A 25383-nucleotide genomic window follows, 5' to 3' on the forward strand; every position below is an offset into this window, starting at 1 on the left:
AAACAATCACACAACCTAACAGACCATACATAAAAACCTATAGTAGCTAGGGGGTATATCAGTTACCCCATGCCTGGCGACATAGGTGGATTTTCAGGAGCTTTCGAAAGGCAAGGAGGGTGGGGGAAGTCCTAATCCGTGGGGGCGATTGTAATTTCCAGGGGGAGTTGATTCCAGAGGGCCGGGGCCGCCACAGAGAAGGCTCTTCCCCTGGGTCCCGCCAGACGACATTGTTTTGTCGACAGGACCTGAAGAAGGCCAACTCTGTGGAACCTAATCGGTTGCTGGGATTCGTGCAGCAGAAGGTGGTCCCGAATATATTCTGGTCCGATACCATGTAGGGCTTTATAGGTCATAAGCAACACTTTGAATTGTGACCGAAAACTGATCGGCAGCCAGTGCAAGCCGCGGAGTGTTGATGAGACATGGGCATATCTGGGAAAGCCCATGATTGCTCTCGTGGCCGCATTTTGCACGAACTGGAGTTTCCAAACACTATTCAAAGGAAGCCCCATGTAGAGAGCGTTGCTGTAGTTGAACCTTGAGGTGATGAGGGCATGAGTGACCATGAGCAGTGACTCCCTGTCCAAATAGGGCCACAACAGCTGAAAGATGGTGCTCTAATGTTACCTGTGGATCGAGGAGGACGCCCAAGTTGCGGACCCTCTCTGATGGGGTCAGTAATTCTCCCCCCCAAGGGTAATGGACGGCCAGATGGAATTGTCCTTGGGAGGCAAAACCCACAGCCACTCCGTCTTGTCAGGGTTGAGTTGACACCCATCCACACTCTAGCAGCCTCCAGGCACCGACACATCACTTCCACTGCTTCGCTCATTAACCTTCATTATGTATTGGTCAAAACAAATAAATAAATAAAAATAAATAAAGATTCCGGTCCTGATGCAATCAGCCGCTCTGGAGGAACGTTTGGTGGGAGGAGAAGCATATCGCAGGCCCAGACATGCACCTTCTCAGATCCCAGAATGCGACTCACGGATTCAATGACAGGTTTCATTCCAGAGCTTATTTGTGAAACTGGCAACCTTGCAGTGCAGGGAAGGGCTGTGACAAGGAAGAGGGTGTGGGTTTCTCCCCCATAGCTCTTGAGGGCAGCAGAAGAGCTGGTGGTGGAAGTGGAGGAGGGAGGGGAAACCCCACAGATGACTGGGGCTCAAGAGCTTCCGCCTGGCCGAGAGAGCTGAGAGGCGGTGGGTGGAGCGGGAGGGCTTGGCTGCCAGAGGGGTCATGGAGGGTTTCCAGCAAAGGCGAGAAGGTCGTTTGTGGATAGAGGCTCGGGGACTCTTGCCCTGGGTGGAGGGCTGGACTAGAAGACCTTCAGGAGCCCTTCCATGATTACATAAGCTCTTCATTTGAAGAAAGGTTTTTAGAAACATAGAAACATAGACGATTGACAGCAGATAAAGACCTCCTGGTCCATCTACTCTGCCCTTGTACAATTTCTTGTACAGTCATACCTCGTCTTACGAACCTAATTGGTTCCAGGGGGAGGTTCGTAAGACGAAACATTGTTTCCCATAGGAAACAATGTAAAGTCAATTAATCCGTGCAACCAAAAAAAAAACCCGCAAAAAAAATGCTGCCGCCCGGCTGTCACCTTTTAAAACAGCCTGGGGGCTTCTCAGCGACCTCCCGAACGCCGAACACCAAACCCGAACTTCTGGGTTCGGCGTTCGGGAGGCCGCCGAGAAGCCCCCAGGCTGTTTTAAAAGGTGACAGCCGGGCAGCGGGGCTTCCCAGCAGCCTCCGAACGCCGAACACGGAAGTTCGGGTTTGGCGTTCGGCTTCGGGAGGCTGCTGGGAAGCCGCCCGGCTGTTTTAAAAGGTCACAGCCGGGCTGGGGGGCTTCCCAGCAACCTCCCGAACCCCGAACTTTTGCCAAACTTCTGGGTTTGGGGTTCGGGAGGTTGCTGGGAAGCCCCCCCAGCCCGGCTGTCACCTTTTAAAACAGCCGCGCGGCTTCCCAGCAGCCTCCGAACGGTTCGGAAAAAATGTGCCTCTTCTTACGAACTTTTTTTGTGTTACGAACGCCAAACCCGAACTTCTGGGTTCGGCGTTCGGAGGCTGCTGGGAAGCCGCGCCGCCTGGCTGTCACCTTTTAAAACAGCCGAGGGGCTTCCCAGCAGCCTCCCGAACGCCAAACCCGGAAGTTCGGGTTTGGCGTTCGTAACACAAAAAAAGTTCGTAAGAAGAGGCAAATTTTTTCTGAACCCTGGGTTCGTATCTCGAGTTGTTCGTAAGACGAGGGGTTCGTATCTTGAGGTACCACTGTATTTTATCTTATGTTCATCCCAGGCATGTTTAAATAAATAAATAAATTAAGTGACTGTGGATTTACCAACCACGTCTGCTGGATGTTTGTTCCAAGCATCTAGTACTCTTTCAGTAAAATAATATTTTCTCATGTTACTTCTAATCTTAGGGTGGATCTATGTTCATCCCAGGCATGTTTAAATAAATAAATAAATTAAGTGACTGTGGATTTACCAACCATGTCTGCTGGAAGCTTTTTCCAAGTATCTACTACTCTTTCAGTAAAATAATATTTTCTCACGTTGCTTTTGATCTTTCCCCCAACTAACCTCAGATTGTGTCCCCTTGTTCTTGGGTTCACTTTCCTATTAAAAACACTTCCCTCCTGAACCTCATTTAACCCTTTCACATATTTCAATGATTCGATCATTTCCCCCCTTTCCCTTCTGTCCTGCAGACTATACAGATTGAGTTCATGAAGTCTTTCCTGGTAAGTTTTATGGGTTCTTCAAGTTAATGCTTGAAGCGGCTAATCTTAAACCAATATTAAGTGACTAAAGTAACAAAAAGGGAAATTCATAGCAAGCAGTTTCCTAAGAAAATATTTTTAGTCTTAGCCTTTCATCTGATTGAGAGCAGGGGTGAGGCAAGGACGATGGGCGGTCTCGAAATTTGATAAAGACCTCAGTTTAGCTTTATTTCTCTGTCGCAAGGCAAGATCTTGTCGCTTTTGCTTTGATGTTGAAATCAAATTCTTGCCTAAGCACACTACAATCAAACCTCTACTTAAGAACCTTTCTAGATAAGAACCGGGTGCTCAAGATTTTTTTGCCTCTTCTTAAGAACCATTTTCTACTTAAGAACCCGAGCCCGGAAAAATTTCCCAGGAAATTTGAGAGCGGCACGAAGGCCCGGCCAGTTTCCTGCCATTCCCCCTTTAATCCCGGCCATTATGGGCTTTTCCAGACTGCCAGAGGAGTCTTTCAGTGGCGCTTAAGGAGGCTTTGGCAGTCCAGAGCGAACGGGGCATTTACCATTCTCTGGGCGCTTGGACAGGGAATAAACCACTTTGCTGTGATGACTCCCTTGTGCCACCTCTCATACACCCGGCGCGAAGTTGCCTCCCTGAGCGTCTGGGCGCAGAAAGGCAAAAGGGGCCGCTCACCTCACCTTCATCCATCGGCAGTGACTCTCCTCCCCCTCTTCTTCCTCCTCCTCCTCCCACCCAAATTCCGAGCTTTTATTTCTTTCCTAATGGGTTTGCACGTATTATTTCCTTTTACATTGATTCCTATGGGAAAAATTGCTTCTACTTAAGAACTTTTCTACTTAAGAACCTGGTCACGGAAAGAATTAAGTTCTTATGTAGAGGGACCACTGTAACTGGAACTGTTTTGTTCCAAAGCCCATCTCCAGGTACCCCTGATCCATTTTCCCAAATGTGAAATCAAGGAAGAGCATAATTTGAGATCTTCTAACTGGGGCCAAAGGCCTGGATGCCAAGACAAGGGCTGCCACAGGTCCCGGTTGGAGCATCTTGCAGTGAAATGAAAGGGAGCTTTTCCCCTCCAGCATGATAAAAATAAGAGGGCTGAAAATCAAAGGTCAGGAGTTTAAGCTGCAAGCATATGCAGACGATTTAGTCCTCATTCTTGAAAACCCGTTAGATTCAGGGAAACACATAATGGAGGAAGTGGAGGATTTCGGCTAAGTAGCAGGTCTAAATATTAATACTCAAAAAACTAAAATTATAACGAAAAATATGAATAAAGAACAAGAAAAAACCCTGGAAGAAATTTTTTAAAAATTAAGATTGCCAAAACAGTGAAATATCTAGGGATTTCACTAACAAAAAAATGTAGTACCATTAAAGAAAATAATTACGATAAATTATTGAAAACAACGGAAAAACAATTAAATGACTAGAATAAATTGCAAATCTCATTATTGGGTAGAATAGCGACGATTAAAATGTCAATTTTGCCGAAATTCCTATACTTCTTCCAAACCATCCCGATAAAAATAGATAACCACTTTTTCAATAAACTAAATAAAATCATATCCAAATTTATATGGAATAACAAAAGGCCCAGAATAAGATTGAAATGGTTACAGGATAAGATTAAACAAGGAGGTTTGGGTCTACCCGATTTCAAAATTTATTATCATGCAACTAAACTCCTTTGGATTAAAGATTGGATAGAGATCAAAGCCGAAAGATTATTAGCTCTAGAAGGTCATGATATGCTTTCTGGCTGGCACAACATTTTATGGAACCAACATCAAAAAATCCCATCATACCCACATGATTAGAGATGCCTTAATAACTACATGGCTAAAAATAAAAAAAGATCACTATACAAAAATACCTAGATAGTACTCCAGTTTGGAAGCTCTCACACACCCGAATGTCACAGATTTAAAAAAGATGATAACTTATAATCAATTATTAAATATAGTAGGTAACATTAAAACAAGAGAAGAGCTAACAGAACAAAATATAAGCATCGATTGGTGGCCATATATGTTAATACATTCTAAATGGCAAAAAGATATAAAAAACGAAGGAATACTGACAAAAGACACAACTTTTGATAATCTAATATTAGGAGGGGAAAAGAACCTTATAACAAAAATATATAATTACCTAATAAACTATGAAATGGAAACGGAAATAGTAAAAGCTTCAATGACGAGTTGGGCAAGGAATTTTGGATACAATATCTATATCGAACAATGGGAAACAATTTGGAAAAAGAACTATAAAATTACCAAATCAGTAGCATATAAAGAAAACTCTATAAAAATGTTCTACAGGTGGCATATGTCACCATCAAGATTAGCCCAAATTTCCCCCAAAACGAAACCAAACTGCTGGAGATGCGCAAACAAGAATGGAACCTTCTTCCATATGTGGTGGACTTGTCAAAAAATAAAAACATTATGGATTAAAATTAGAAGCTGGATCTACGAAATCACGAAAATTAATCTTCCACTCAAACCAGAGATTTTCCTGTTAGGGATAATAGAGGTAAAGCTTAAGAAAGAAGAATATTACTTAATTCAACATATTATAACAGCGAGTAGAATCACTATAGCCCAATATTGGAAAAAAAGAAGAAGTACCAACAGATAGAGATCTGATTAAGAAAATGTTAGACTGCGCTGAATTTGACTCTTTATCCCAAAAAATGAAAAACAATAGGAAAACACAAGAAATAGATACTTGGGTCAATTTCTACAACTGGATTAACGTCAGGGAGAGAGAGAAGAAAAACCCGAAATGAACAAAAAATAAAACAAATTTGAATACACAAAAACATCACAAACAGAGGAAAAGTAATATTTTACTCATTCGTTGACTCCTTTTTAGAGATTAAATTAATTATAATTATGATAATAATAATACAAAATGTAATACTTAGAAAAGAAAAACTGAGATAAATAACTGTATAAATATACAGATAGAGAACATCGCTGTTACACAACACCGGGAAAATAAATTTAAAGCATAGCTGCAAACTGGCAGCCAGGGGAGGGAGGGGGGAGGATGGGTGTATGTTTGATGTAACTAAAAACAATGATTGTACTCACACCTCTTGGACATTCTGTTATGTCAGTGTATTGTTTTATATCTTGTAAATACTCAATAAATATTATTTTTTTTTTAAAAGAAAGGGAGCTTTTCCCAAAAGGGGCTGCGCTGCCCTTTCCCCAGCCCACCCGGGAGGGAGGTGTCAGACACTTGGTCCCTCGTCCTCTGCAGGCAGTAATGGGCAGCCAAAATCTTTACTGCCACACTGTGGGTGTGGCTTATTTTGTGGGTGTGGCTTGATGGTCATGTGACTGGGTAGGAGTGGCTTGCCGGCTCTGTGACCAGGTGGGAGTGGCTTGAACGATCATCAGCGTTCAAGTGAACTGTTAAGTCCTCGACTTACAACCTTACCAGTGTCGCTCGCTGGCGTGACAATTTGCTTCGTTTTTCCCGCGCTCTCCTTCCTGGGTCACCTTAGGCTGGGTAGCTAGGCAAACGGGTGCTGCCATAAACATAAATGCTGCCAGCGCTGCTTCCACCCACGCCTTCTGCTTGCACCTCAGGCGGGGGGTGGTCGCATGAGACTGGAGGGGAGCCGGGCAGGAGAGGGGGAAGCTCGTCCGAGGCCAGGAAGGAGGAAAGAGGAAAAAAGCAAGGAGCGCAGATGCAGTAGCAGCAGCAGGGGAAAAAAGGAGAGCCGAGCCGAGACCAGTAATCCAGGAAGTGACAGCTGCCGATCAGCTAGAGTTGCGTACACATCTTCATTTCCACCAGTGGAACTGTGTTCCACCCCGTCCTGCCAGCTGCCCACCCCTGTCTGCAGGCCGACCAGGAGGGAGCCTGGCAGGGAGGGAAGGACTGGCCGATGGGGCAGCAAGTCAATGACCCTCCAGTGCGGACCCACCTGAAGGCTCTGCAAGGTGGAAAGCAGGCTTGCCAAGTGCCCCCCCCCCCACACACATCCAGGTGCTGGTGGAGGCCTGCTGCTCTCGCCTTCAGCAGCAACAGCTGGTAACAGGAAGTCTGGACTTGATTGAGCCCTGGCTGTCCAGAATGGACTTGTCCCCATGGCTGCTGGAGTTCTCTCCCAGTGATCCTGTCTCTCCCCCCCCCCCCAAGTTGGAATCCCCGGAGTGCTGCAGCCAGGAGAGTTTGGTGGTGATGATGGGGGGGGGCTCAGATTTTGGGAGCCAATGGAAGGGAATCTTTGCCAGGGAGCTTCTCCCCCCCCCTGAGCTTGTCCTGTGGCTGCCAGGGCTGCCCCCCTCTTGCAGAAAGACCCCTGGGAGCCTTTGATCTTCTCCCAGCCTTTCTCTTTCCAGGCAGATTCCACCAGGGAAGCAAGGGAGGCGTCCCCATAGACCGCTTTGGGATCTGAAGGAGTTTTGCTTCACACAACAGCAGGTAAGGGGGAGCAAGAGCCCACTTCCCGGCCCTCCTCCAGCCCCACCTTCAGCCCCCCACCCCGGGCCCTGGACTTCAGATGGGGGGGGGGGTCCACACTGAGGCCAGGCCAGGCGGTTTGCACCTCATTAAGGAGGCACCACACAAAGGAGGATACCCCCTGTTCTGGTCATGACCTGAGGCTATCCTGGCTCTTTGGGAGGTCTTCCACTCTGGTGAGGCCTGGAGGGGGGTGCATGAGGGCCATGGGGGGGGGGGAGGATCCACTGATGATTGGATCAGGGAGGGGAGGGGGAAGCATGAAATAGGGTCAACGTTGCTGTTTGTCATCGGACTGGCATCGGACCAGAACACCTCCAGAACCGTCTTCTGCCGCACGAATCCCAGCGACCGATAAGGTCCCACAGAGTTGGCCTTCTCCGGGTCCCGTCAATTAAGCAATGTCATCTAGCGGGCCCCAGGGGAAAAGCCTTCTCTGTGGCAGCCCCAGCCTTCTGGAATCAACTCTCCCCAGAAATTAGAACTGCCCCCACCCTCCTTGACTTTCGTAAACTGCTTAAGACCCACCTATGTCGCCAGGCATAGGGGAATTGAGAAACACCCCACCCCTCTGGACTTATATAATTTACATATGGTACGCTTGTGTTGTATGGTTTTAATGATGGGTCTTAGATGTTTTTAAATATTAGATTTTTTATATTGTTATTATTGTTGCTGTGAGCCGCCCCGAGTCTGCGGAGAGGGGCGGCATACAATTCTAATAAATAATAATAATAATAATAATAATAATAATAATAATAATGATGATGATATTCTTATTCTTATTCTTATTCTTATTCTCATTCTCATTCTCATTCTCATTCTCATTCTCATTCTTATTCTTAGTCTTAGTCTTAGTCTTAGTCTTAGTCTTAGTTTAGTCTTTGTCTTATTCTTATTATTGCTATTGCTATTATTATTATTATTATTATTATTATTATTATTATTATTATTATTATTATGTCCCCCCTGACAACATGAGCTTTGCAGCCATGATCCGTAGCAGGGCTTCTGCGTTTGAAAGCGCCGCTGGTGTTTCTGTTTTCTGGTGCTCCCGAGCAACTTCTCCTTTCTAGGAATCCCATAAAAACACAGGGAACCTTGAGGCATTGGAGGCCAAAACGGCAACCAAAGCCATTGATTCCAAGGAGCTTCAGCAACCTCTCCTCCCAATCAGTGCCTGGCCACTGGTGGTGGGGTGTTGTGTGTCGCTCTGTGGCCTGAACTCTCCCCGTTTCTTCCTGGGCTGCTTTCTGGCCCTTCTGCTGACCCGCCTGCCCTTGTTCTTTCTCCAGAAACATGAACACGAAGCTCTTGAAGATCGGGATCCTGACAGCGCTGCTCTTGGCTGTTGCCATCGGCCTCGGGCTGTTCTTTGGGTTGCGTCCACAGCCACAGGAGCACATCTACGCCAAGGCAGCTGTGGCCACCGATGCGGGCCCCTGTTCGGTCGTTGGGAGGTAGGTGTTGCTGGAACCACAGCTGCCTATTCCCAGGAGCCCCTAATCTGGTCTGGGCAGGAAAAAGCCACAAGCCTTCGTTTTTTTTCTAAAGCCGCAATCCAGACCACCTCCGAATGACGTCTGAAGCTCCACCGCAGGAATTTGCGTCTGCAGCCAAATTAAAAAATCACTGTCCTGGCATGATTTAAGACCACAAGGCAGGAACCAGGAAGCTGTGAGTCCAGCCCCACCTTGGCCACAAGGCCCATTGAGGCCCGTTGGGCCAGCCACTCTCCCTAAGCCCTAGGAAGGAAGGAAGGGCAAGCCCCCTCTGGAAAACCTTGCTGAGAAGACTTGGAGGCTCAACAAACAAGCAAATAATAACCCTGGAACCAAAGAACCCTCGTTGGGTGCAGTTGGTCAGCCAACTGTTTATCCATCTTATCTATCTATCTATCTATCTATCTATCTATCTATCTATCTATCTATCTATCTATCTATCTATCTATCTATCTATCCATCCATCCATCCATCCATCCATCCATCCATCCATCCATCCATCCATCCATCCATCCAGCCAGCCAGCCAGCCAGCCAGCCAGCCAGCCAGCCAGCCAGCCAGCCAGCCAGCTACTTACTTACTTACTTACTTATTTATTCAATTTTTATGCCGCCCTTCTCCTTAGACTCAGGGCGGCTTACAACATGTTAGCAATAGCACTGTATTAACAGAGCCAGCCTATTGCCCCCCCCCCCCCACAATCCAAGTCCTCATTTGACCCACCTCGGAAGGATGGAAGGCTGAGTCAACCTTGAGCCGGTGATGAGATTTGAACCGCTGACCTTCAGATCTACAGTCAGCTTCAGTGGCCTGCAGTACAGCACTCTACCTGCTGCGCCACCCCGCATGTGTTGTAATCTACCCCGCTTTTTTCTAATTCTCTCCTTAGTTTCCATCCATTATTCCTTGTCTGGCCTTATGGTGCTTTGAAAAATAGACTGACTCCCTTTTTTGTGACAGCCCCTTAGATATTGAAACACTGCTTTCATGTCCCCCCCCCCCAAGCCTTTCTCTTCATTTAACTAAACATAACATTCCTGCAAGTGTTCTTCATATGTTTTAGCCTCCAGACCTCCCAATCAGTAGTAGGTTCAGTAAAAGGCACCACACCGGTAATAAAAGTTGACCTGCGTGTGCAGCTTTGGGTCCCTGGCATGTGTGCACATATATCCCAGCATGTTTTTGCTTTTGCGCATGGGCAGGAAGCAAAATGTTGTGAAGGGATGCATGTGCGAGAGAGATTTCGGCAACTTTTTGCTTCTGCGCATGTGTGTCACTGAAATAACATGTGCGCACGGACACGTCCCCTTGCAAGAGTTTGATTCCTGCGCATGTACAGAAACATACATGCCAGAGACCCAAAGCTGTGCATGCAGCACACTGGTAGCAGCAGTGCGTGCAATCCGCCCCTGCCCCTCATCATCACTGTTGTGGTTAGCTCTGGCCCAGCTCCTGCCCCAAGGACTGTGGATGTGGGGGTGACATCCACATGCTGCAGGCCTGTTTTGCACCCGGTGGAATCTGCTGATGAAGGCTCCTCTGACCAAGAAGACATGAGTGACAGGGAGGAGGAGAGTGTGGCAGACAGCTCAGAAGGAGATCAATTATCTAGCTCCTCCTTGGATTCAGAACAAGAGTTAATGATACAGCCACGCATGCGGAGAGCGATGCATAGGCAGCAACAACTGAGAGATTATTATCAAAGAAAATGAGGCCACCTTTGGTTGGGTGGGGCTGGGGTAATTAGTGAGGCTGCTATAAATAGCAGTCTGTGGGTTTGGCCATTGTGGAGGATTATCTGATTGTTGTGTTTCGTGACTGCTTTACTGACTTTGACTTTTTGTGTGCTGATTTTTCCCCACTTTGAAACTAAACCAGAGCAAAGTGTGTTTCACTTTGTGAAAGAAGAAGGACTGTGAATTGCCTCACAGCTGCAAGCTAAGTATCACAGAACTGATAAGGGACTTGTACAAATTACCAGTTTGTTTGGAGACAAGTGCTCTTTGCTATACCAAAAGAGGGCTTAGGTTAAGTGACTTTTCATTATAAAGAACATTGTTTTGAATTTTCAAACGTGTGTGTGTCTCTGAAATTTGTACCTTTCAATTTTTGAGAGAAGTCTTCTCTGCACCTTTCCCAAAGCCTCAACCTCATTTGTAATGTAGTCGCCAAAACTGGACACACTAATTGAGATGTGGTCTTGCTAAATGTTATGCCATGCTATTGGCAATTAGCCCCCAGTGAGTTCGGAATAAGGTTCAAACACGTACAGTCAAAAATAACAAAGCAAGTTTATAAAACAGTCTTAAAAACACAAGCTCTGAGGGGAGTCAAATTACTCTCACTCAAAAGTCCTTAGATGCGGAAGTGTGCCAAAACAAAGGAGTAGATAAGGTAGCTGTAAATCCACACAGCTACACAAGCCAAAAGTCCTCAAAAGTTCTTTAACCATGAAATTTCCAAAGTTCACTAAAAGTCCTTGAATATTACGAGCTTTCCACGCTGTAGCAATCTTCTTCCAAAGGTATCTCTTTCCCATACGGATAAATGCCCATCACCCACTCTTCCCAACACACGTATTTATCACAAATTCATTAACATAATTACCCCTTGAACAGGTGTGCTCATTTATCTTCTGAAATGCCTGCGCAACTGTTCCCTTTGTGCTGCAAGCCTGTGCACACGGGCATCCACAAGTGGCTCCTCCTTCGATTATGATGATTCATTAATTGGAGCGCTGACTGGTGGGCTGGCTGCACCCATCTCCTCGTCTGTTTCCTCTCCCCCACTGTCTATCTCTGACTGTGAGCCAACTTCACTGTCTGATTCTGCTGGCAACAAAACAGGTCTCTGATAAACTGAGGATTCCCATGAAAATTCAACATCAAAATTCCCCGCTGCAGGAGCTGGCCCAGAGCCCACCGCAACACTAAGGATTTATAAAATGGTACTTCATGCGATCTTGATTCTGTCCCTCTGTTTATGCCACCAAGGACTGCACTGGCTTTTTTGGCAGCTGCGGCACACGGCTGGCTCATACATAGGCAATTGTCCACGATGGCTCCAAGCATCTCCAAAATCATCTGCACGGTTGCTGGTCTTGGCCTTCAAGAGAGAGTCTTCTAGTTTTATGGATCTCCTTTGGCCAGCTGTGACCTCCTTCTGCCTCCTTGCTGCCCAGACCTTGAACTCTATCGTGGGAAGGTTCACCTGATGTTTCTCTTTCACCCCCTGCAGGGACATCCTTCAGAAAGGAGGCTCCGCTGTGGATGCTGCCATTGCCAGCCTTCTGTGTGTGGGCCTGATGAACCCCCACAGCATGGGCATCGGAGGAGGCCTTTTCCTCACCATCCTCTCCGCGGAGGGTAAGGAGGGCAGGAGTTGTGGAGTGCATGTGTGTGTGTAAGACACGGCTGGTCTTTCCGGCTCTGCTGATCAGAGGGCCTTGGTCTGCTTCTGGCGTAGAGAATAAAACACCGTGTTGTGAATACAAGTGGGAGTGATATACACACATGTTAAGATCCTGGTGGCTTGTTCAGCATGGTGTACAGCCAGTAAAGGGCAGCCAAAATTTTTACTGCCACACTATGGGTGTGGCTTAATTTGTGGGTGTGGCTTAATGGTCATGTGACTGGATAGGAGTGGCTTGTCGGCCATGTGATTAGGTGGTAGTGGCTTGAATGATCATCATCATTCAAGTGGACTGTTAAGTTCTCGATGTACAAACTTACTAGTGTCGCTCGCTGGGGTGACAATTTGCTTCGCGTTTCCCGTGCTCTCCTTCCTGGGTGGTCCCCCCCTGCCTCAGGAGTAGTAGCTAGGCAAACGGGTGCTTCCAGAAGCATAAATGCTGCCAGCGCCGCTTGCACCCATACATTCTGCTTGCACCTCAGGCGGGAGGTGGCCACATGATGCTGGAGGGGAGCCGGGCAGGAGAGAGGGAAGCTCGTCCGAGGCCAGGAAGGAGGAAAGAGGAAAAAAGCAAGGAGCTCAGAGGCAGCAGCAGCAGGGGGGAAAAGGAGAGCCGAGCCAAGGCCAGTAATCCAGGAAGTGGCAGCTGCCGATCAGATGGAGCTGCGCACGCATATTCATTTCCGCCAGTGGAACTGCGTTTCCACCCCGTCCTGCCTGCTGCCTACCCCTGTGTACAGCCCCCTAGTAATTAGAAATGGAAGGGATTTGTGAGCTTATAGTTCAGCATGTGAATTCACAGAAGCAGCCTCAGATATCTGAATGACTTTCTTCACTTGGGCCCATGTTCACCAAGATAAGTCTACATTATGTTTCACTGTTTTTCAAGGATGCTCTGGAAATGCACATTGCTTCCATAGGTACGGGGAGAAGACTTGGGTGCTTCAACCCCTACACAGCTTAGAAAGTTGTCTGGCTTTTCACAGAGCCCTCTTCATGCAAAAGGTTACCTGGGACATGAAGTAGACTTCTGGTAACAAGGTGGGGGGAGAGGGGGTCTGAGGCCATGAGGAGTAGCGCCATCTGCCCTTCTTTTCTGGTAAATGAGAGTTTGGTGACAGACTGACCCATCTCCTGTTTGGTGACATTGCCCATACAATGCTGTCATATTTCAGATGTGTCTGCTGGGCCGAACGTTGACTATTTAGCTATCGAAAAGTAATTATTATTATTATTTATTAGATTTGTATGTCATCCCTCTCCATAGACTGGGGGCGGCTCACAGCAACAAATGCTTCTGTTTCAAAAAACTGGAGTGAGGTCAGTGTCAAAGGATGTGCAGAGAAATAGGTGGTGATTGACCGCTGAACCGGCACAGAGTTGCGGCATCCATAATGATTTCTGTTCTTGAAGTTAACCTTTCTTTGGGTTATGCCTTTCTGTCACACAGAAAGCCTGGATGGGTTTGGGCCAGGGGTGGGCAGCAGGCAGGACGGGGTGGAACGCAGTTCCACCGGCGGAAGTAAAGATGTGTGCGCAGCTCGAGCTGATCGGTGGCTGTCACTTCCTGGATTACCAGTCTCGGCTTGGCTCACCCTTTTTTTCTCCTGCTGCTGCGTCTGTGCTCCTTGCTTTTTTCCTCTTTCCTCCTTCCTGGCCTCAGACGAGCTTCCCTCTCTCCTGCCCGGCTCCCCTCCAGCCTCACGCGGCCACCTCCCACCTGAGGTGCAAACAGAAGGCGTGGGTGGAAGCGGCACTGGCAGCATTTATGCTTCTGGCAGCACCCGTTCGCGTAGCTACCCAGCCTGAGCTGGGAGGGCAACTCAGGCAGGAGAGCACGGGAAACGTGAAGCAAATTGTCACCCCAGTGAGCGACACTGGTAAGGTTGTAAGTCGAGGACTTAATAGAATAGAATAGAATAGAATTTTTATTGGCCAAGTGTGATTGGACACACAAGGAATTTGTCTTGGTGAATATGCTCTCAGCGTACATAAAATAAAATATACATTTGTCAAGAATCATGTGGTACAACACTTAATGATTGTCATAGGGGTCAAATAAGCAATGAAGAAGCAATATTAATAAAACTCTTAGGATACAAGCAACAAGTTACAGTCATACAGTCAACATGGGAGGAAATGGGTGATAGGAATGATGAGAAAAACTAGTAGAATAGAAGTGCAGATTTAGTAGAAAGTCTGACAGTGTTGAGGGAATTATTTGTTTAGTAGAGTGATGGCGTTCAGAAATAAACTGTTTTTGTGTCTAGTTGTCTTGGTGTGAAGGGCTCTGTAGCGACGTTTTGAGGGTAGGATGATAATCGTTCAAGCCACTCCCACCTGATCACATGGCTGGCAAACCACTCCTACCCAGTCACATGACCATTAAGCCACACCCACAGAATAAGCCACACCCACAGTGTGGCAGTAAAAATTTTGGCTGCCCATTAGTGGTTTAGGCATTAACTTGCAAGATGGAGACGGCAGAAGTTTATCTTGTTCTTTGCCTTCCAAGGGAAAGTGGAAATCATTAACGCCAGGGAAGTGGCCCCCAAGAACGCATCCCGAGACATGTTTGGCAACGACACCGCTCTGTCCCAGAAAGGTAAGGCAAGAGGCACGCCACCCACCAGTGATGGCTGGCTGCACACATGAGCTCGGGGTCAAGGGTCCATGAGCCTCCAGAGGGTTTGAAGGTGAACCAGGCTCAGCAATGTGTGGGAACCATGTACTGTGCGCAGGAAAGTTCACTGAGTACATCTCACGCCTTCTGTGGTCTTGTGCATCTACTCATTCACCTTTAGCTTCCTGGCTGTTATCTAAGCTGGGTGGTCTCCCGAGGGTCTCGATCAGGTCCTGCACCAAGCAGAAGGGTTGGGCTGCTTAAGGTCCCTTCCATCCCTATGAGTCCTGCCCTTGAAAATGCATACTAAGAACTAAAACCATAGACTTGGCATAATTACTGATTGTATAAAGTTGCAAAGATGTTTGACCACCTCTAAACTCTACTCAGAATGAGAGTTTCTTCCTTGGACATTCACAAAAATCAGTGGAGAAGAGGGGTCAATAGGAAGAAGCGCTCTACACGGGGCTACCTTTGAAAAGTGTTCGGAAACTTCAGATCATGCAGAACGTTGCTTCAAGAGCAATCATGGGATTTTCTAGATATGCCCATATCTCGTCAACACTCCGCAGCTTGCACTGGATGCCGATCAGTTTCCGGTCACAATTCAAAGTATTGGTTATGACCTATAAAGCCCTACATGGCATCGGACCAGACTACCTCCGGGACTGCCTTCTGCCGCACGAATCCCAGTGACCAATTAGGTCCCACAGAGTTGACCTTCTCCGGGTCCCGTCGACTAAACATTGCCGTCTGGCAGGACCCAGGGGAAGAGCCTTCTCTGTGGCGGCCCCGGCTCTCTGGAATCAACTCCCCCCGGAGATTAGGACTGCCCCTACCCTCCTCGCCTTTCAAAAGTTCCTGAAAACCCACCTATGTCGCCAGGCATGGGGAAACTGATACACCCCTTAGCTACTATGGTTTTTTATATATGGTTTGTTAGGTTGTGTGATTGTTTTTTATAATAAGGGTTTTAAATTGTTTTTTAACATTAGATTTGTACATTGTATTGTTGTTGTTGTGAGCCGCTCCGAGTCCTCGGAGATGGGCGGCATACAAATCTAAAAAAATTATTATTATTATTATTATTATTATTATTATTATTATTATTATTATTATTATTATTATGAAGGCAAGAGTTAAGTCAATAACTCTTGCAAATTAACTCTGGGCGCTCAGTTTATAAGGAGAAAATAGGTTACGGGTGAATGGAGTGGACTGGCTGAAGTCCTGATCTCTTTGTCTCCTCCAGGTGGACTGTCCATTGCGGTTCCAGGAGAAATCCGTGGCTACGAAATGGCCCACCGCCGGCATGGCAAACTGCTTTGGAAGGAGCTCTTTCAGCCCAGCATCCGGTTAGCCAGAGAAGGCTTCCCGGTTGGTAAAGGACTGGCCAGAGCCCTGGAGTCCAGGCATAGTGAAATTGAAAGCAACGCATCCTTGTGGTAGGCAGCAGGGCAGCCGCTCCGCTCAAGGCAGCAAACACCCTGCTGGGTGGGGGGTGGGGGAGACGTGGTGGGTCTTCTCAAGATAAGGGGGGGGGTCCCAAGGGAGGTTGCGAGGGTAGAGGGGCTACCTAGGTCAACTCAGGGACGAGCTGCAAGGGAAGGGAGGGGGGAGGAGGGAGGGAGATATGAATGAGAAGGTGGGGGGCAAGGAAGGCAGGAAGGAAGGAGGGAAGGAGGGAGGGAGGGAGGGAAGGAAGGAAGGAAGGAGGAAGGAAGGAAGGAAGGAGGAAGGAAGGAGGAAGGAAGGAGGAAGGAGGAAGGAAGGAAGGAAGGAAGGAGGAAGGAGGAAGGAAGGAAGGAAGAAAGGAAGGAGGAAGGAAGGAAGGAAGGAAAGAAGGCTTCTCAACCATGACCACTGATGGTCAAGATCTTGTAAAAAAATACCTGTTGGTGGAACCCAAAATCTGAAGGCCCTTTCAAGACCATTGTGCAATTGGGGGAAGATCTCCTCCAGCCTTCCCCATAGAACCATCCCCAGGTTTGGCCCCACAAGCTATTTATCAGCAGGTCAAACCTTCCTCATTGTCTAGGCAGTTAAGGGGAATGGTCAGTTCCGGTACATCTGGCTGCTTCTGCTGCTTCCTGGTGGCATCTCAGGATTTGGTGCCTAAGGATTGCATCAGCATGAAAAAGTTGCTGCAACGCATTGGGCATTTCAGGTTTATTTATTTATTCGATTTTTATGCCGCTAGCTTTCATTTCATTTCATTCATTTCATTTATTGGATTTATATGCCGCCCCTCTCCGAAAACTCGGGGCGGCTAACAACAATCATGAACAATGTACAGTAAAAAATCCAACTTCCTGACTGGGGCCACGTTTGGGGTCTCCTCAACCCCATCCCTTTTGAAGGATGTCTCGAGCGGCAGGAGGGTGGGGTGCAGTAATGGGCAGCCAAATTTTTTACTGCCACACTGTGGGTGTGGCTTATTTTGTGAGCATGGCTTAATGGTCATGTGACTGGGTAGGAGTGGCTTGCCGGCCATGTGATCAGGTGGGAGTGGCTTGAACTATCATCATCGTTCAAATAAACTGTTAAGTCCTCGACTTGCAACCTTACCAGTGTCGCTCGCTGGGGTGACAATTTGCTTCGCATTTCCTGCACTCTCCTTCCTGGGTCACCCCCCACCTCAGGCTGGGTAGCTAGGCGAACGGGGGCTGCCAGAAGCATAAATGCTGCTAGTGCCGCTTCCACCCAAATCTTCTGCTTGCACCTCAGATGGGAGGTGGCCACATGAGGCTGGAGGGGAGCCGAGCAGAAGAGAGGGAAGCTTGTTCGAAGCCAGGAAGGAGGAAAGAGGAAAAAAGCAAGGAGCACAGATGCAGCAGCAGCAGAAGGGAAAAAATGGAGAACTGAGCAGAGACCAGTAATCCAGGAGGTGACAGCCGCCAATCAGCTGGAGCTGCACACACATCTTCATTTCCGTCGATGGAACTGTGTTCCACCCTGTCCTGCCTGCTGCCCACCCCTGCTGGGGTGGTGTCCTTGTCTCTCCTGCAGCCACGAAGGTTCCTCCGTCAGCCGCTCAGCTGAGTTAATTGGGGTGAGGGAGGCTAATGAGAGGCCCCCGGGAGAGGGTGACAGAGGTGACACATGGCAGGTGAGAGGCTGTCACGGTTCCATGCATCTCTGGAATTTGAGGCCAGGGACCCCCGTGTTTGTTCACCAATTCATTCTGGAAAGGAAGGAACTGAGCTCCAGCCCTCCGTAGGTGCTTTGGGAGCAGGTTGGCGGTGCCTCACCACACCTGACGTGACCTCAGGGATAACTTTGCTTTCTTGGAGTTTTCTTCCTTTCCACACAAAGGGCCACCCTAGGAAGGGGGGTGCGTTGGGAAAAGCACCACATGAACTTCAGAGTGGGGGGAGGGAAGTTGCGCTCATTTGTGGCTCATCCAGCAAGCATCTTTCTTTTGTCCAGAATAAAAGCTTTCAAAGATCTCTCTCTCTCTCTCTGGGGTGGGCTGGCCCAGTGGGGAGATCAGGTTGCAAACCTTCAACACTCTTCGACCAGGAGAGGAGAGAGTCCACCATGTGGTTGATGCAGCCCAGCAGGAAGCAAATTTTAAGCTGACTTTAAAAAAACCTTTTGTATAAGATTACAGTAAAAGTATAAACATGTATACTTTTAATACTAGATTTGTATTATATTGTATTGTAAGCCGCCCTGAGTCTTCGGAGAGGGGTGGCATACAAATATAATAATATGGTAGCAGCATTGAAAGGTAGCAGCATTGTTGGTAGTGTTGAATAGTTTTACATCATCTGCAAAGAGGATGCAATTACTTTTAATATAATCACAAAGGTCATCTATGTAAAGTATAAAAAATGTTGGCCCTAAAACACTGCCTTGGGGGACACCTCTGTTAACAGGTACATGATTTGATATAGTGCTCAATATTTTGACCACGTTGCGTGTTTGACAACTGTTTGATGCAGTTATCCAATTATGCAGGGGGCCATGATTGCAGTTTTAGAAGTAGTTTGTCATGCACCACTGAATCAAAGGCTTTACAGAAGTCTATGTAAATTGCGTCTATTGCTTTGTCTTGATCGAGTTGTGTAGTCCGTATGTTTTTCCAGTGTAGGAGTTGCAGATTACAGGATACATTTTTCCTGAAGCCAAGTCGTTTGTTAGAAAGTAGGTTGTTTGTTTCTATGTTGAGGGTAATAGATTGATTATGATTGATTTCATAACTTCGCAGGTAATGCAACATATTACAGTTCTGATTATCCTCTGAAGTTTGTGTCGGTCTCATTGGGTTGAGGATCAAAAGCAAATCAGACAGTCATAGAAGTGCAAATGACATACTCAATGATTCCTCTGTAGAACTGAACCAGCATTTCCTTGGGCAGTTTGTGGTTGTATCGTTGTTTTTATTTATTTTTAAAAAAAGGTTCTAATTCTTTCCCAATCCACTCTTTATATTCTGGGTCTTGTAATACATTTCTATTCATGGACCAATTTTTGATTTTTTTCTTTACCTTTCCAATATATAACTAATGGGTTATGGTCTGCCCAACTATTAGTTTCTATCTCAATATCGCTAATCCTTTCCATTATGTGTGATGGTGCCCAGGCCATATCTATCCTAGTCCAAATTTTATGGGGGTTTGAATAAAAAGTGTATTGTTTATTTTGTGGGTGGCATTCGCGCCGTATACCTTTTAATAATAGTTCTGTACTCATTTTTCAAAATGTTGTTGGTAAGATTACCTTTTTTTCCTTTTCCTTCTTCTTCCCCATATAGTCCAGTTGGCTATCTGGGATTGCATTGAAGTCACCTATTATTATCATATTTTCTAAGTTTGAGCTTCCTGAGTTGATGCACGAGGTTCCTCAACCATTAAGAAGTGTGGATTCAGCTTCCACACTTCGGGCCGGGGAATTCTGGGAGATGAAGTCGACGCCTCTTAAATTTATTTATTTATTTATTAAATTTGTATACCGCCCCTCTCTGTAGACTCGGGGCAGCTCACAACAAAGTTGCCGCAGTTGAAAAACTCCGCCAGAGCCCATGTCTCTCTCTCTCCAATAATTGCCTTTGTCCTCAGCGAGGTCTTCTGCAAAAGCGGGAAGGTGCTGCAGGAGAAACAAATCCTCCGCCTGCCCAAACTGGCCAAGACTTATGAGATCATCGCCAACCATGGCGCGGATGCCTTCTACACTGGCAGCCTGGCACAGCAGATGGTGGATGAGGTCCAAAATGCAGGTGAGAAGCAAACTATCCACAAAGCAGCAAACCACAAAGAAAAAGTTGCCGTTTTCTGCTTTGGAAGCCTTTCCACAGCCCAAGCAATTATTATTATTATTATTATTATTATTATTATTATTATTATTATTATTAATTAGATTTGTATGCCGCCCCTCTCTGCAGACTCGGTGCAACTCATAACAAAAACAAAACAATATAATAAACAAAAACGATTTTCGCAGGGGACACGTTCCGAGACCGCCCGTGAAAGTCGAATTTCCGCAAAGTAGAGATGTAGAAGTAAATACACTATTTTTGGCTATGAACAGTACCACAAGCCTTCCCTTAACACTTTTAACCCCTAAATTGCAATTTCCCATTCCCTTAGATGGAAAATGGGATTATATTAGATTATTACTTACCATGTTTATTTATTAAAGTTTATTAAAAATATATATTTATTAAAGGCAGATGGAAGTTTGGCGATAACGTATGACGTCATTGGGTGGGAAAAACCATGGTATAGGGGAAAAACCTGTGAAATTTTTATTTTTTAATTAATATTTTTGAAAAACCGTGGTATAGACTTTTCGCGAAATTCGAACCCGCGAAAATCGAGGAAACACTGTATAACAAATCTAATAATTAAAAATAACTAAAAACCCCTTATTAAAAAGAAAACATACACACAAACATACCATGCATAAACTGTATAGGCCCGGGGGAGATGTCTCAGGTCCCCCATGCCTGGCGGCAGAGGTGGGTTTTAAAGAGTTTACCAAAGACAGGGAGGGTGGGGGCAATTCTAATCTCCGGAGGGGGTTGGTTCCAGAGGGTCGGGGCCACCACAGAGAAGGCTCTTCCCCTAGGTCCTGCCAGATGACATTGTTTAGTCGACGGGCCCCGGAGAAGGCCAACTCTGTGGGACCTAACCAGTCGCTGGGATTCGTGTGGCAGAAGGCGGTCCTGGAGATATCACCAAGTGGCCCAGGGGTCAAGATTGCCTTCCTTCCATTACAGGTGGGATCCTTACCATGGAGGACCTGAGGGATTACCAGCCCAGCCTGGAAGAAAATCCTTTGAAGGTGCAGCTCGGCCAGTTTAGCATGTACGTGCCCAGCGCGCCTTTAAGCGGCCCAGTGCTGGCCCTGATCCTCAACATCCTGAAAGGTCAGGATCCTTCCCACTTCTTTCAGATTGACGGGGTTCCATGGGGACTTTGGGTTGCAAAATTTCTCCCAGAACTAGAATGTTAGCTCGGCTTTAACAGTATAATGGGGCGTGTTTGTGTGCAGGGGTGGACAGCAGGTAGGACGTGGTGGGATGCAGTTCCACCGGTGGAAATGAAGATACGTGCGCAGCTCCAGCTGATCGGTCGCTGTCACTTCCTGGATTACTGGTCTCGGCTCGGCTCTCCTTTTTTCCTTGCTGCGTCTGTGCTCCTTGCTTTTTTCCTCTTTCCTCCTTCCTGGCCTTGGACAAGCTTCCCTCTCTCCTGCCCGGCTCCTCTCCAGCCTCATGTGGCCACCTCCCACTTGAGGTGCAAGCAGAAGATGTGGGTGGAAGAGGTGCTGGCAGCATTTATGCTTCTGGCAGCACCCGTTCACCTAGCTCCCCAGCCTGAGAGGGGCGACCCAAGAAGAAGAGCGCGGGAAACGCGAAGCAAATTGTCACCCCAGCGAGCAACACTGGTAAGGTTGTAAGTCAAGGATTTAACAGTTCACTTGAACGATGTTGATCGTTCAAGCCACTCCCACCTGATCACATGATCGGCAAGCCTCTCCTACCCAGTCGCATGATCTTTAAGCCACACCCACAAAATAATCCACATCCACAGTGTGGCAGTAAAAATTTTGGCTGCTCATTACTGTGTGTATGTGTGTGCGCACGCGCAGGAATCCCGCAGGAAAACCCCAAGTCACTCCCACAACCTTCCCAGTATTTCCCCAGGTTTCCGCAGTGACTACAGAGACACTCCTCCTCTTCCACCTCCCTCTCCCCTCCCCTCTTTCTCAGCCAGCTTTGCTTCAGATAATCCTCGCTCTGTGGACAGGGCCGCCGTAGAGAAGACTCTTCCCCTGGGTCCTGCCAGACGGCATTGCTTAGTTGACGGGACCCGGAGAAGGCCAACTCTGTGGGACCTAATTGGTTGCTGGGATTTGTGCGGCAGAAGGCGGTCCCGAAGGTAATCTGGTCCAATGCCATGTAGGGCTTTATTGGTCATAACCAACACATTGAATTGTGACCGGAAACTGATCGGCAACCAATGCAGACTGCGGAGTGTTGACGAGACATGGGCATATCTGGGAAGGCCCATGATTGCTCTCGTGGCTGCATTCTGCATGATCTGAAGTTTCCGAACACTATTCAAAGGTAGCCCCATGTAGAGAGCGTTACAGTAGTCAAACCTCTAGGTGATGAGGGCATGAGTGACTGAGCAATGACTCCCTGTCCAAATAGAGCCTCAACCGATGCACCAGGCGAACCTGGGCAAACGCCTCCGTCGCCACAGTCGAAAGATAGTGCTCTAATATTAGCTGTGGATCGAGGAGGACATCCAAGTTGCATACCCAGGGTAATGGATGGACAGATGGAATTGTCCTTGGGAGGCAAAATCCACAGCCACTCCGTCTTATCAGGGTTGACAAGACCCTACCATCTCATGGGAAACGTGCACCAACTTACTCTCTTCATCCTAGTTTGCGCTACCAGTGGCTGCCCTTAGCTGGTCTAAGCTTTGGCTTGGGTGGCTGATGGACCCTGGCGTGCCTGATGTTTGTGATCTCCCGGCAGGTTTCCAGTTCTCAAAGATCAGTGCCCGGACTCCGAAAGACAAGGGCTGGACGTATCACCGCATCTTGGAGGCTTTCCGTTTTGCCTACGCCAAGCGGAGTTTGCTTGGGGACCCTGCGTTTGTCAACATCACAGAGGTAGCTCCCTTCCCCCTCTGCCCCTCCCTTCCCATCCTCCTGGCTGAACAGAACTGAGGGACTGCTATTGCCTTTTGCTGGGGGTCCAGAGCTTAGGGGCATGGCATGAATTCCCCAGGAAAAACCCAAGCCTGTGACTGATCGCTTGCCTTCCCCTGTGGCATCTCTCTTCCATTCCTCCGTCCAGGTGATCAGAAACATGACGTCAGAGTCCTTTGCTGACAGCCTGCGGGCCAAAATCACCAACGCCACCCACAACATCAGCTACTACGAGCCAGACTACTACACTCCGAAGGATGCAGGGACTTCCCACGTCTCGGTCGTGGCTGAGGACGGCAGCGCAGTCTCAGCCACCAGCACCATCAACCACTAGTGAGACTCCAGGATGGAGATTGCTGGGCTCAGTGATGCTCGGACGCTGCCCTTCCCAGCTGAGCCGGGGCTGATGGGCTCTGGGAAGGCCCTTCTCCAAATCGGGGAGGTTTCCTCCACAAGCCCCTGAAGCCGAGGAGGGGGAGTGGCTTATAGAGGCTGGGGAAAAGCCCCCCAGTGCCGGGATGATTGCCCACCCAAATCTTGATCGGAGCGTTCATCTTTCTGCATGGCATTTGGTTGTGTGCATGGGTGAAAGCCAGCAGGTTCTGGAGAACCATGAGCAGAAATTTGGAGTACAGTGGTACCTCTACTTAAAAACGCTTCTACTTAAGAACTTTTCTAGATAAGAAATGGGTGTTCAAGAATTTTGCCGCTTCTTAAGAACCATTTTCTACTTAAGAACCTGAGTCCGGGAAAATTTCCCAGGAAATTTGAGAGCGGCACGAAGGCCTGGCCAGTTTCCTGCCATTCCTCCTTTAATCCTGGTCATTTTGGGCTTTTCTGGGCTGCCAAGAGGAGCCTTTTGGTGGCACTTAAGGAGGTTTTGGCAGCCCAGAGCGAATGAAGCATTTTCTTTTCTCTGGACGCTTGGAGAGAAAATAAAACTCTGCCAGCGCCCAGAGAAAAGAAATGCCCCCTTTGCTCTGGGCGCTGAGTGAAAGGAGCATTTTCCTTTCTTTGGGCGCTGCCTAAGATTCCCTCTTTTTGTTTTTTTTAAGCCTTAAAGTTTTGGATTTTTTTGATTCCCCTCACCTCACCTTCTTCCTTTGGCAACGACTGTCCTCCTCCTCTTCCTCCTCCTCCCATCCAAATTCCAAGCTTTTCTTTCTTTCCTAATGGGTTTGCACATATTATTTGCTTTTACATTGATTCCTATGGGAAAAATGGCTTCTATTTAAGAATGTTTCTACTTAAGAACCTGGTCACACAAAAAATTAAGTTCTTAAGTAGAGGCACCACTGTAGTTTGGAGAACCGCCAAATGCCCCCTCTGGCTGGGCCCAGGAGTGGGGAGGGAATGGGGGTTTTGCAGTATCCTTCCCCTGCCAAAGCCCAACAAGCCACAGACCTAGTAAGGAAAAAACCCTTTGAAGTTCACCCCGGGCCTGTGTGTGTGTGTTTGTGTGTGCATAAGCAGGAGTGTTGTTCTGTTGGTGAGGGCTAGTAATGTTTGTTTTTTCCAAAGAGCCCCTAACCAGAGCTGGAGGGCCCCCATCAGAGGTTGGTTCCTACTACTTCAGACCAGTTCTATAGAACCAGTAGTAACTTGGCGGCCTGGGCCACTGTGACCCCCATAGGTGCCGGCATCTTGATTTTTTTTTTTTTACTTCTGTGCATGTACAGAAGCTTTTTTAAAGTACAGTGGTACCTCTACTTAAGAATTTAATTCATTCCTTGACCAGGTTCTTAAGTAGAACAGTTTGTAAGTAGAAGCAATTTTTCCAATAGGAATCAATGTAAAAGCTAATAATGTGTGCAAACCCATTAGGAAAGAAATAAAAGCTCAGAATTTGGGTGGCGAGGAGGAGGAGGAAGAATAGGAGGACAGTCGCTGCCCAGAGCGAAGAGAGCGTTTCTTTTCTCTAGGCGCTGGCAGAGGTTTATTCCTTCTCCAAGCGCCCAGAGAAAGGAAAATGCTTCGTTTGCTCTGGACTGCCAAAGCCTCCTTAAGCGCCACCGAAAGGCTCCTCTGGCAGTCCAGAAAAGTCTGAGATGGCCAGGATTAAAGGGGGAATGACAGGAAACTGCCAGGCCTTCATGCCGCTCTCAAATTTCCTGGGAAATTTTTCTGGGCTCGGGTTCTTAAGTAGAAAATGGTTCTTGAGAAGAGGCAAAAAAATCTTGAACATCCGGTTCTTATCTAGAAATGTTCTTCAGTAGAGGTGCTCTTAGGTAGAGGTACCCTGAGCAAAGCAGCAGTAAAGGAACCTGGAGCCCAGCCCTGGTGCCCACCTTGGTTTGGCTAGGCAGCTGTCCCTCCTCCCAAGCCCTCTATTTGTTTGTTTGTTTGTTTGTTTGTTTGTTTGTTTGTTTGTTTGTTCATTCGTTCGTTCGTTCGTTCGTTCATTCATTCATTCATTCATTCATTCA

At 47.4% G+C, this 25383-nt stretch overlaps 1 protein-coding gene across 5 annotated transcripts in view; it reads left to right on the forward strand.

Moving 5' to 3' along the window:
- GGT1 (gamma-glutamyltransferase 1) overlaps window positions 1-25383 on the forward strand; it is a 42556-nt gene that overhangs the window by 8502 nt on the left and 8671 nt on the right. For 2 of the 5 annotated variants that reach the window (XM_070762475.1, XM_070762479.1), the window contains exons 2-10: window positions 7129-7210; window positions 8545-8709; window positions 11989-12116; window positions 14678-14767; window positions 16038-16230; window positions 19849-20006; window positions 21009-21158; window positions 22782-22918; window positions 23106-23290. In XM_070762475.1, the coding sequence (XP_070618576.1) occupies window positions 8549-8709; window positions 11989-12116; window positions 14678-14767; window positions 16038-16230; window positions 19849-20006; window positions 21009-21158; window positions 22782-22918; window positions 23106-23290 (1202 nt within the window). In that variant the 5' untranslated portion in view covers window positions 7129-7210; window positions 8545-8548. Of the gene's footprint in view, window positions 1-6439; window positions 7211-8544; window positions 8710-11988; window positions 12117-14677; window positions 14768-16037; window positions 16231-19848; window positions 20007-21008; window positions 21159-22781; window positions 22919-23105; window positions 23291-25383 lie in introns of those variants that run through there. The other 3 variants (XM_070762477.1, XM_070762478.1, XM_070762476.1) reach the window with 3 other exon arrangements.

Source organism: Erythrolamprus reginae, chromosome 10, assembly GCF_031021105.1.
Source record: "Erythrolamprus reginae isolate rEryReg1 chromosome 10, rEryReg1.hap1, whole genome shotgun sequence".
Taxonomy (NCBI): Eukaryota; Metazoa; Chordata; class Lepidosauria; order Squamata; family Dipsadidae; genus Erythrolamprus; species Erythrolamprus reginae.